General features: G+C 33.8%; 1 protein-coding gene across 3 annotated transcripts in view; it reads right to left on the bottom strand.

The window, feature by feature from the left end:
* LOC150107396 (choline transporter-like protein 1) overlaps positions 1-12,392 on the bottom strand; it is a 135,618-nt gene that overhangs the window by 45,979 nt on the left and 77,247 nt on the right. For all 3 annotated transcript variants that reach the window (XM_090391263.1, XM_090391261.1, XM_090391264.1), the window contains exons 5-7: positions 11,364-11,456; positions 5,095-5,185; positions 4,728-4,791 (exon numbers count right to left, since the gene is read on the bottom strand). In XM_090391263.1, coding sequence (XP_090247389.1) covers positions 4,728-4,791; positions 5,095-5,185; positions 11,364-11,456 — 248 coding nt within the window. The remainder of the gene's footprint in view (positions 1-4,727; positions 4,792-5,094; positions 5,186-11,363; positions 11,457-12,392) is intronic.

The following is a 12,392-nucleotide window of genomic DNA, read 5'->3' as shown; positions in this document are numbered from 1 at the left end:
CCTGTCATTATGCATAGCATTTTACATGTCCGAAAGGATGTTAGTGCTTTGCATTATGGGATACATACTAAGGCAAGTGATACGAAGTCATTAGCCTCTATATACAAGTATATATATATATATATATATATATATACACACACACACACACACACACAATGACTAAAACCGGAAATGGACAAACACAAAATTATTTATATTTATTTATTAAATTATATTAAAATACTGGTCAGAAAGTTTACATGGTGCGTTTATTATAGCCATTTCTATTAGGCAGGTGTTTGTTAGAAATTGGTGTGTGTGTGTGTGTGTGTGTGTGTGTGTGTGTGTGTGTGTGTGTGTGTGTGTGTGTGTGTGTGTGTGTGTGTGTGTGTGTGTGTGTGTGTGTGTGTGTGTGTGTGTGTGTGTACTTTGAGGTAAATATTTATCTTAGAATTTGCAAACTGACGACGTCCTGTAAAACATAATGCAATAAACCTAATTCAGTTGTTTTATTGTCAAAGAAATACGATGCAAAAACAAATGAATTCCGATGTTAATTACTGTTAGAATGAATTAACAGTGATATGATGTGTTATGAATTAAGACAAATTATTCGATCTATCGTCATTTTTTTAACACAGTAAGTAACGAGATTTTGTTAAGAATTTTCGTTGTTACTTCCCTATCTCCTCAGAGTCTCCATTTGACCCACTTAAGCGTATGTTCCCTCCATATTGTCGAGTTTTGTAGTACCGTAGTTGTACCTCAGTTTTACCATTATCAAGAAGTGATATGAAAGATCCTTTGGAATACAGGATATGTGTTCAATAATATGGATTCAACGCGCAAGTAATTAAAAAAATCCATTACCCCCACCACCACCCACCCACTGTTCTTTCACACAGTGCAGTACTGGACGCTTTTTCCTTTCTCCACAGTCCCATTCGTTTCCTGTGCATTCACAGGACCATCGCCTGCAGTTATTGGAAAGATCAAGATTCGTATCCATTCAAGGTGATGCGACGAATATTTTACAGACTTTTCAACCAAAGCTGAGTCAGTCATTATTATATTAAAGGTATTATATATTAAACTCAGTCATTATGATGGATTTTTAATCCCTGCGAATGTTTTTTTCTCCTATCAAATTGACAGACTGGTCAGGAACTACACAGTTGATACGAATAATTATATGGGTACTATGAAATTGACGTTAATTTTAAACGATCTAGCTTAACTATAAACCTTAACTATAGACATTCAGAGGGGAAAAAAATTATATTGTAGTAAATGGCAGTTGTTCAGCATGATCTTTATGGAACTTATCAAGCACGTCCAAAACTTCTCTGTCACACCAAACTGAAGATGCTGACCTTATTAGACTCCATAAATATCGTCTCCTTTCTTGACTTACGATATGCGGAGAACCTTCCATCAAGTCATTTTACTTTCTGGAGCTTACTGCAGGCCTTATTATCATCTTTCGTGGACTACAGTGATTTATTTTCCTCTTTCCCGCTCTTAATAATCATTTTTGATAATAGCTGATAGAACGAAAACAGTTATTGTGTTAATAACATGACTAGTTAAAAAATGCAAACCATTATGTTTAATCTGTAACTGCATCTAATGAAGTTTTTTTTTTTTTACTTCAAGTGCCTACCATACGTTTAGGGGCTCCCCATGATGGACAATATGAATAAGTTTATTTTATAAGGTATCTCTTGAAGATCATATTATAGAATCATATTGTATGTAATCTGAAAAAATAATAAGTATTAAAAGAGTAGAAACAATTATTATTATTATTATTATTATTATTATTATTATTATTATTATTATTATTATTATTATTATTATTATTATTATTATTATTATTATTATTAATGGAAGCATTATTGTTGGCCGAGTTGATAACATAGCCGCTCTCCAGCCGACAGACTCTTGGTTCGAATTTCGCCGTGAGTATGGATGTTTGGGATTGTCTTTAGCTGGCAGATTACCTATTACTTAAAGACAATCACAAATTTCATCTCCAGGTGAGATCATTGTACCGTTTATTGAAGGCCAGAAATGGCTTGAAAAAGTTCTATGTTCGTGCGGTGTCCACAGCGGGATTTCCAGATGATGTAAAATATTTTAAAAAATAAATAAAAATCCTTAGCTCATTTATTGTACAAATGTGGCTGGGCTAAGGATTTTTTTGAAATTATTTTTGTCAATAGAGTGTATGAAAGAGCAGTGACCTTTTTTATCTGATTTTTTTTAATTGAAAGAATTAATTACTATCGTGATTTAGTTGTTTTTGTGATGCTTAAGTAATTAAGCGTCCACAAACCTTCCTGTATCTTTGGATTTCGTAAGCGTTATTCGAGGATAAGGTGGCTAGTCCTAGCCCTATAAATTTGTCTGTAAATTGCATGTATTCTACTGGCCAATTTTCCCTGTTGCGAGACGAAAAACCCGAGTTTCCGTAAGGAACATCCTGCCATCTCCGTATGAAACTGGCTAACTCACTTTCAGTTGAAAATACCTTGATAGAAGTTCTCGAATCTCCGAATTCGAGAATGGACGATATACCCTGGTAAATAATGTTCTCCTTGCAGCTATCGCTCTCAAACAAGTTTCTGATTTGTCCTTGTGCGTAGTGTTTTGATTCGTCACTCAGTACCACAGCTTTCGGCCTAGAGTACAATCACAGGGAGCTTAGTATGTATTGTGAAAATCGAGTATTGTTTGGAATGATATTTAGTTTATACACAGCATTCCTTTCACAGAAATCGAGTTTATAGAGTTCAGTACATAATCATATGATACAAACCTATACAACTATCTGTGTGTGAATGCGCTGAAATTCAGGTTGAGAGACTCCACTGAAGTAAGAAGAGTACAAAATCATTTCTAGTATATACCCTTCTCTTTCCGTCACTTTATATGGTTTTCCTGCTTGTTTCTTGGGTTTTTCACATCACTTTTCTGTTTTCACTGATCACATATCTGTCTTTTAATTGATGTCTGCCATAGCTAATATTCGATCCTTTAATTGTACTGTAATTCGCACGAACTAATTGATGCTGAGAACTTGGAATACAATGACAACACTTTGCCGAAAGTCGGCAAACTTTAACCTTGCTTCCTTTTCACTATTGCATAAGTCCTTTAACATGCGTCTCTTGTCTTTATATTCCAGAAGCATTCGAGAAGAATGTGAATCTTTTTGCATAATTTTTGCAAAGTATATTTAAATATCTCTTGATGACACCGATTGCAAACGAAAACAACAATCCCCTCCCCTCTTTTTTTTAGTTCGAAGGATCGCAAAACATTCACTAACCTAAAGATGCATTATTTATCTTATTTTTACTATGAAGAGACCAAACATGAAACTTTTTCAGGCCCTTCGGGAGCTCTTCTAAACAGTGTGGTGTCTCCGCCAAGCGACGAAAATTGTCAACCACCTACAAAAGTTCTTTCCAAACATTCATTAATGGACCGGTGCCATTTCATTCTTGAATTGATATGAAGTGCTGCAAGTGCAGACTTTTCTCTGTTTACTGTGCCTCCTTTTAGTAAAGCAGCTACTGAACTTAACAAAATGCATTGAAAGCCTCGAGTAGCAGCCTGCTGCAAAATTAGATCATTGGAAGCCAAGCTCAAACTGCTTGATGATCAGTGCAACATAAATGTACCCTTCTCTTGACAACATCAACAAACTCTGACCCCATCGTTCCCAATGGTACAAGACTTAGTTGAGGTCAAGAATAAAAACGTTCAATGCAGTCATCTCAGTTTTCACAGAGAAACGAATGAATCGCTAAATGATGATATTATTGTTCCCTTCTCCCAGAACAGGCAAACCGGCCCCCATGAACTCACATCTACAGACATAAAAATACATCCCCCCCCCTCACAACGCCAGGCGACAGGCCGGTTGGGGTTGCCCAAAGTCGCAGCATGTAATAGGGATCCTGCACCTGCAGGATAAAAGCACCAGAAAGAAGAAGTAAGTTTTTCCAGTTGTTTGAAAAACTTGTCTTAAATGCCATTTGGGTTGTTAGAAATTATCGTGGAGGCAACGGGCATGAGATGTCAGTATACTAAGTTTTTCAGCCAGGTTTGATTTCAGGACTGGAAACAGATCCACGTTTTCTTGAGAAAAACAAAAACAAAAACGTATGACCTCTTTTTGGAACCTTTATTTAAAACACCTGGAAAATGTTTCTCATCAGCAATGGAATTCGACCTCGTCTACCACGGAAATGTGTCGACAATTTCTCCGTGCATTTTGATAGGTGATGTTTCTTATTTAATTATGTATCATCACTAGCGATATAAGTTCTCAAAATTGCATGCATATTTTTTAAAATATGCTATGTGATTTTAGTTATTTGATTAATAAATATTTATTTTGGACTGGTGTTTTCGACGAAATCATTCAAATAATGTTTTCATCATTGAAATCTCAATTTTTCTTTGCGATTTATTGGACTGTAAAAAGTTTCAGTAGCATTTGTTGATCTCTGAAGTACGGAAATCTTACTGAATTTTAGCATTTAGACTTTCAGCATAATAAATTTGCAAAGTTGTTAGCTCTATTTATAGTAGCCTGTATTTACAGTACCAACAAGTATGACACGCACAGGCACACACGCATGCATACACCTCAAATTAAGCTAACTAGTTCCCAATTGAGTATTTGTTCTGGTTCGTTGAAGGTTTCACGTAAATTACTGTGACGTACTTACCTAACGATATCGCGCAGACGATAAGGATTTCCTTGTAGGTCACCAAGATGTCCGCGGCTACATCCTATGGAATCAATATAAATAAATCTTTAGCACTCTGAAAATAAGACACTACATTTACTGACATAATTTCAATAAAAGTGTTTCTTATTATTGTTCTGTGCTTCAATTTTATGTACGGTACCTGTAGGCTCTCAGAATCGATAAGGAATTTTCAGTATCCTGCTGAAGTTAAAATTATGTAATGATTCTAAGGCCACAAACTTGTATCAAAATATTAAGGGAAAAAGAGCACATAATTAGGGAAAATCATATTAAGTTTTATTATTGATTATTGAAGCTGATATGTAATTAATGGAACACTGACCTGGACGAATGCTTCTGTTAAAACTGTAAGAGTGTTTGACAGCTTCTTCACGGTTTGACTGTACTTCGAACAGCGACGGAACACAGTTTCACTAAATGCAAAGGAAATGCCTGTATTTTTGAATGTTTCCTGTTATTATTATTATTTTTTTTTCAAATCAAGATTAAAAAAGTGAAATTATCTCCAACATCGGGTACGCCGACATCTAATTAACACGCAGTTTTTTCTATTAAACTGCCTCCGCATGAACAGTTTTAATTAAATCACATTACTGCAATTTTCACGTCCACAGAGAAGCAGCCAATTTATATTTAATGGTTTGATTTTTTATTTTTATACCTATTTATTGGTTATCAGTATATTGGGAATACACTTGCAACATAACTTAATATCATCACCACCATCATAATAATACTAATTACGGGTATAGACCATATTTGTCTGTTTTTTTTTTTTTTTATTTCGTTTTAAATTTAATTTTGTCTATTCTGGTCTCATTATCCATCCAATAACCTTTTTTGAGGTTCTACCCTGCCTTCTCTTTTCAATTGCTTATATTTTAGTATTTAGATACAAAATTAATAACGGAAAACTCATGTACAAAGATTATTTAATAGTATAATTTTTGCCTGTTTATCACAGGCATCTTCAGTACATTTTAAGCTCAAAATTAAACAATAACTGACAATTCCAAAAAGCGCAACCTAAGTAGCTGGTGTAAGATAACTAAAAAGGTCAATAAATTTCCTAACAAAAAAAAAAAAAAATGCATACAATAAAAAGTTAGGAAAGATTAGCTGATTTATAAAGTACTATCTCCCATAAAGGGGATAGACGTAAGCCTTCGGATCTGTTTACGTTAGGAAGTTTCACATGTTTCTTTATAAAGGCGTTCATGGAACGCCTTTATAAAGAAACATGTGAAACTTTACTTCATTCTCCTAATTTACTTCATTCTCCTAATTCCTCCTAGTTAGGAAGTTTCACATGTTTCTTTATAAAGGCGTTCATGGAACGCCTTTATAAAGAAACATGTGAAACTTTACTTCATTCTCCTAATTTACTTCATTCTCCTAATTCCTCCTAGTTAGGAAGTTTCACATGTTTCTTTATAAAGGCGTTCATGGAACGCCTTTATAAAGAAACATGTGAAACTTTACTTCATTCTCCTAACTTAAACAGATCCGACGGCTTACGTCTATCCCCTTTATGGGAGATAGTACTTTATAAATCAGCTAATCTTTCCTAACTTTTTATTGTATACATTTTTTTTTTGTTAGGAAATGTATTGACCTTTTTAGTTATCTTACACCAGCTACTTAGGTTGCGCTTTTTGGAATTGTCAGTTATTGTTTAATTTTGAGCTTAAAATGTACTGAAGATGCCTGTGATACACAGGCGAAAATTATACTATTAAATAATCTTTGCACATGAGTTTTCCGTTATTAATTTTGTATCTATATGTCTACTCACTTAAAACTTATTTTAGTATTTGGTGATTTTCTTCCTTGACTACTTGTATAATAACTAAAACACTTTTTTTGAATGTTAGTCAAGTGGGTTTTAATTTATTGTCCTACATGTTTCGCCGAATTTTGCTATCGGCATCTTCAGGGAATACAATTGGTAAGCTATATGAAGGTAACAGACTAGGTTTTAACTGACAGTTCTCATACAAAATTAGTATTGTACGAGACAGTGCGCGTCTCTCTGGAACATGATTTATTTGTTACGAGACATAATGTAATTGGCGTGAAAGTTCATTTCTTTGATGTTTAGTGATCTGATTAAAGCTTTCCAAATTTCCGGTAGGATTAGACCTTGATTCTTATTTAGGTTTCCTGTTGAACGGGCGACCGTAGCAGCCTCCTTGAAGGTTCTCGAATGGTAGTACTCTTCTATATAGGGCATATGACTCTTATCCCACTCAATGAGATGGATGGTAGAGGCAATGTGGCAAGAAAGGCCTGAAATATCTTGTCTGTTGTTTCTGACATTTCCTATGTGTTCTTTCTGTCTCGTTTCGAAGCTTCTAGAGGTCTGACCAACGTAACTAACACCACAGGTGCAAGGTATATTATATACTCCAGAGTACTTGTAGCATGGATGAGGGTCTTTCGGTGATCTTAAAGATTTCTGAATAGTATTGACTGGCTTGAATGCTACTCTAATATTGTGTGGTTTTAGAAGGATAGCTAATTTTTTGGAAATATTGCTGAAAAATGGAATAGTTATAGTACTGATGTATTGGGTGTCATCACCTTGTCTTTGTGGTATCCGAAAAGAGAATATTGTTGCAGAGTCTTTTAGGATAACCATTTAAGGATAGCTCTCTGGATATCGTAGTTAAAAAGAATTAATTAAAAGAATTAGTTAAAAGATGACTTACTGTAGTTAAAGAATTAACTACAGTAAGTCATCTTGGTCTGTTGTGTAATGTATAGCTCTTTTCTTAAGCATATGGATAATGCTAAGTTTCTGGGATATATGATGCGACGAGTTGAAATGGAGGTAACGTCCAGTATTCGTAGGTTTTCTATACATAGACAGGTTGATACTGTTATTGGTTTGTTTTATTAGGATGTCTAGAAATGGAAGTTTTTCATCTTTTTCAATTTCTAATGTGAATTTGATAGTATGGTGGAAACTATTGATTTGGTTGAGATAATCCATAATAGATCCTACCCCAAAAAAAACCCATAACAACACCAATGAACTATTACTTGGAATGATTAACTGGCCTATAGACTTAATAAGAAAGCTAAACTCCATGCACACGTTGACTCCAAGATTGTATGGCGTTCATAAAATACATAAAGAAGGTATACCATTACGCCCAATAGTTGATGGAATCTATTCTCCTACTTATCAACTGTCTAAATATCTAGCCAAGATTTTACAACGACACATTCACAACTCAGATACTTATATTAAAAACTCACAACATTTTATTGAAAAATTAAAAAATATCCCTATATCTGAAGATGATATACTAGCAAGCCTTGACGTCCCATCTCTGTTTACAAACATTCCAGTTGTGGAAGTCTTCAACATCTTAGATAACTTGTTCCCAAGAAACATCACTACTTTGTTCAATCATTGTTTAACTTCGAACTATTTCATTTGGCAGAAAACAGTCAAAAACAACTTACCGGATTAGCCATGGGTAGCCCACGCTCTCCTTCTTGTGCTGACTTATTCATGGAAGACCTAGAGGATAAAATCTTATCTCAGATTACCCCAAAACCGAAAACTTGGTACAGATATGTTGATGACATCTTTATCATTTGGAATCATACAAAAGTAGAACTAATGGATTATCTCAACCAAATCAATAGTTTCCACCATACCATCAAATTCACATTACAAGTTGAAAAAGATGAAAAACTTCCATTTCTAGACATCCTGATAAAAAACAAACCAATAACAGTATCACCCTGTCTCTGTGTGTAGAAAACCTACGAATACTGGAAGTTACTTCCATTTCAACTCGTCACATCATATATCCCAGAAACTTAGCATTATCCATATGCTTAAGAAAAGAGCTATACAGTACACCACAGACCAAGATTACTTACAAAAAGAATTAACTACAATATCCAGAGAGCTATCCTTAAATTGTTATCCTAAAAGACTCTGCAACAAGATTCTGTTTTCGGATATACCACAAAGACAACGTGATGACACCCAATACATCATTACTATAACTATTCCATTTGTCAGCAGTATTTCCAAAAAATTGGTTATTCTTCAAAAACCAGACAATATTAGAGTAGCATTCAAGCCAGTCAATACTATTCAGAAATTTTTAAGATCACCGAAAGACCCTTATCCATTCTACAAGTACTCTGGAGTATATATAATATACCTTGCTCCTGTGGTGTTAGTTACGTTGGTCAGACCTCTAGAAGCTTCGAAACGAGACAGAAAGAACACATAGGAAATGTCAGAAACAACAGACAAGATATTTCAGGCCTTTCTTGCCACTTTGCCTCTACCAACCATCTCATTGAGTGGGATAAGAGTCATATGCCCTATATAGAAGAGTACTACCATTCCAGAACTTTCAAGGAGGCTGCTACGGTCGCCCGTTCAACAGGAAACCTAAATAAGAATCAAGGTCTAATCCTACCGGAAATTTGGAAAGCTTTAATCAGATCACTAAACATCAAAGAAATGAACGTTCACGCCAATTACATTATGTCTCGTAACAAACAAATCATGTTCCCGAGACACGCGGATTGTCTCGCACAATACTAATTTTGTATGAGAACTGTCAGTTAAAACCTAGTCTGTTACCTTCATATAGCTTACTAATTGTGTTCCCTGAAGATGCCGATAGCAAAAATCGGCGAAACATGTAGGACAATAAATTAAAACCCACTTGACTAACATTCAAAAAAAGTGTTTTAGTTATTATTGTAGTATTTGTTTAGTATGTGACTTAATATCATGTGAAATAAATAATTAATGAATATGATATATTATTATTATTATTATTATTATTATTATTATTATTATTATTATTATTATATAAAAATAATTATTATTATTATATTAAAAATTATTCTTATAACTAAAAAATTATATAAACAAAAAAAAATTATTATACAAAATTATTATATTATACATATTCAGAAATCCACTGACTCGACCAAATGATAACATATATATAACCATCCAACATCCTCTCTCCACCATAAAAAACACACAGAACAGTAAAACCACTACAATCACTCCGGGTGAAACAATACGATAGCTTGGAATTTACTTCGATGCAGATATGAACTGGAATAGCCACATAAACCATCTACACAACAAACTCTGAACAATGACTGGCAAACTCTACAGGTTAAAAGACAGTTTCCACATGCCTAAAAACACTACTATACAAAGCACTATGCCAAAATATACTAAGATACGCTATAACAACAAATACTTTCTGTGCACCCTAAAAACTAAATAGATTATTGTCGTTACAGTACAAAATCATAAAACTGATCTTTTGGGAACAAAGAGAAAATAACGACTTTGTATACACTGCAATGTCAGAACACAAAATACTATGCATCTTTGCTAAAACATTAATTCGATACCAACTACAGGCCCGTCAGAAATACATACCGTATAACAAGACCTTATACAACTAATTATATCACATATAAATACAATAATCACTACGGAAAGGCAACACGAAACTTCTATATCCCACACATGATAAACAAATTATCTTTTGAACACAGAAACCTTACAAACTACAATAGCCTGAAAAGAGCTCTAAGGACATACTATGAAGAAGAAACATGCACCCTAAATACCATACAAACTCAATACACACAATATATTCATTCAGACTTCCAGTTCAGCGACGCATCAAGATATTCCAAGTTATCGTATGTGTGTGGTGCGTGTGCGTGCGTGCGTGCGTGCGTGCGTGCGTGCGTGTGTGTGTGTGTGTGTGTGTGTGTGTGTGTGTGTGTGTGTGTGTGTGTGTGCATGCGCGAATTTCTCAATCAACGGCTGCAGTGGAAATCAAACCTATTAAACATCAGTCTACTTCCCAACACAGCAAACAAATCAATAAATAACTAGCTGTGTCATCCTCAGATAAGCTTAGCAAATAAGCTTCGAGGATGACAGCTGAGAAATTACATCTCATCCAAGATTAATAAAAAAAATTAATAAAATAAAATTTTAAAAAAATGGAGAAAAAAAATCCAAACCCATATATCACATTTCAATGCCGTAGTTACAGCACTTAAATATACTCAAAATCAAAATTATAAATATATATAACCCATTGTTAAATGAATAAATGCTGTATCATTATTATTATTATTAATACATTATACAGAGAAAAAAAAGAAAAGAAAGAAAAAAAATCTGTACGAATTTCATTGAAAAAAAAAAAACCGAATTAAAATGTAAATATGTAATCACAATATTAATCATAACTTTAATAATAAAAAAAGATTGAATTTTTTTTAAAGAAAAATATGTAATCAAGTATGTATCATGTAATCAAATGCATGTAATGTATGTATGATATGTAAACAAATATATGTAATGTATCATATGCAATCAAATGTATGTAATGTATGTGTCATATGTAATAGTAAAAAATATATTATTATTATTATTATTATTAAGAAAGACCTCCAGGGAGTCAGAAACTCATCGAGGGAGGCCATATATATAGATATAAAATAAGTTAATACTTTCGGTTTATTTCAAAAAATAATTTTCATTTTCACGAGTGGTCAACTTACTTGTATCCGCTAGGACAGCTGGAAACGCATTGCTTTGAATCCACTTCCGAGCATTCTGGAACTATATCTTTCGTCTGGCATGTCAGCAAATATCTGGAAGGATAGATTGAGCTTGAGTTATCAGCAATTGTGCATTTTACCAAATTACAGAGTAGACAGTTGAGTGATCGATGTTTGATTAGAGATAACCTTATAAAAGCATGAGCAGGCTGCAGGGAGAAAATATTTTTCTCTTCCTGCAGAGAAAAACGAAAACAATGTTCTTAAGGTGGACCGATTTTGGATTTGTTAGCAGCCATACAGATACGTAGTGTGCTGAAAAGGACACTTTTTTCCTTTTTTTTTTTTCGGAATCTGATGTGATCAATGTTATTATTCACATCAGATTCCGAAATAGATTGTGCCGGAATGTACTAGAGGTGAAATGAGTCTAAGAAGAAAAATCTTATTTCTGGAAATCTGCGTATTATAAAAGCAAAGGGAGGTGAAGAGTGAGATTGTGTTTTGATAGCGCCAAATTTGTCACGACTGAGGAGTGTTAAGGATTTGATATAGACCAGTGTTTCTCAAACTTTTTTCGACTACGGAACACTTCATAAATCCTGAAATTTTCACGGAACACCTTGGTTATTTTGTAATGTATAAATTAATAATTAATTGGTAATTTAGCTGATTTTTTTTATTATTCATCAATAATTTATAATTAGTTATTAATCAGTAATTAATTAAACATCAATTAACCATCATTAAATTAATTTGTCAGCACAAATTAATTTAAAAATGATAAATTCCAGAACTTTTCGCGGAACACCTGTTCACCTTCCGCGGAACACCGGTTAAGAACCACTGATATAGACGATCTTGAAGCTTCAAATGTTCGAATATGCAAATTTTCACTAGGGAAGAAGAGAAAATGGCATATTAAGTGTTGCAAGTCATCAGAAAAAGTACGGGTAGAATTTGAGATAAGTGAGAGAAAATTATGTATAGGAGAGGAACATGGGTGAAAAAAAAAAGCGGAGTCATGGG

This window comes from Typopeltis vanoorti, chromosome 4 (genome assembly GCF_054136105.1).
Source record: "Typopeltis vanoorti isolate ZY-2024b chromosome 4, IOZ_Tvanoo_1.0, whole genome shotgun sequence".
NCBI classification, from domain to species: Eukaryota; Metazoa; Arthropoda; class Arachnida; order Uropygi; family Thelyphonidae; genus Typopeltis; species Typopeltis vanoorti.
Note: the sequence above shows the minus strand (reverse complement) of the source record. Positions and strands in the feature narration are given on the sequence as shown.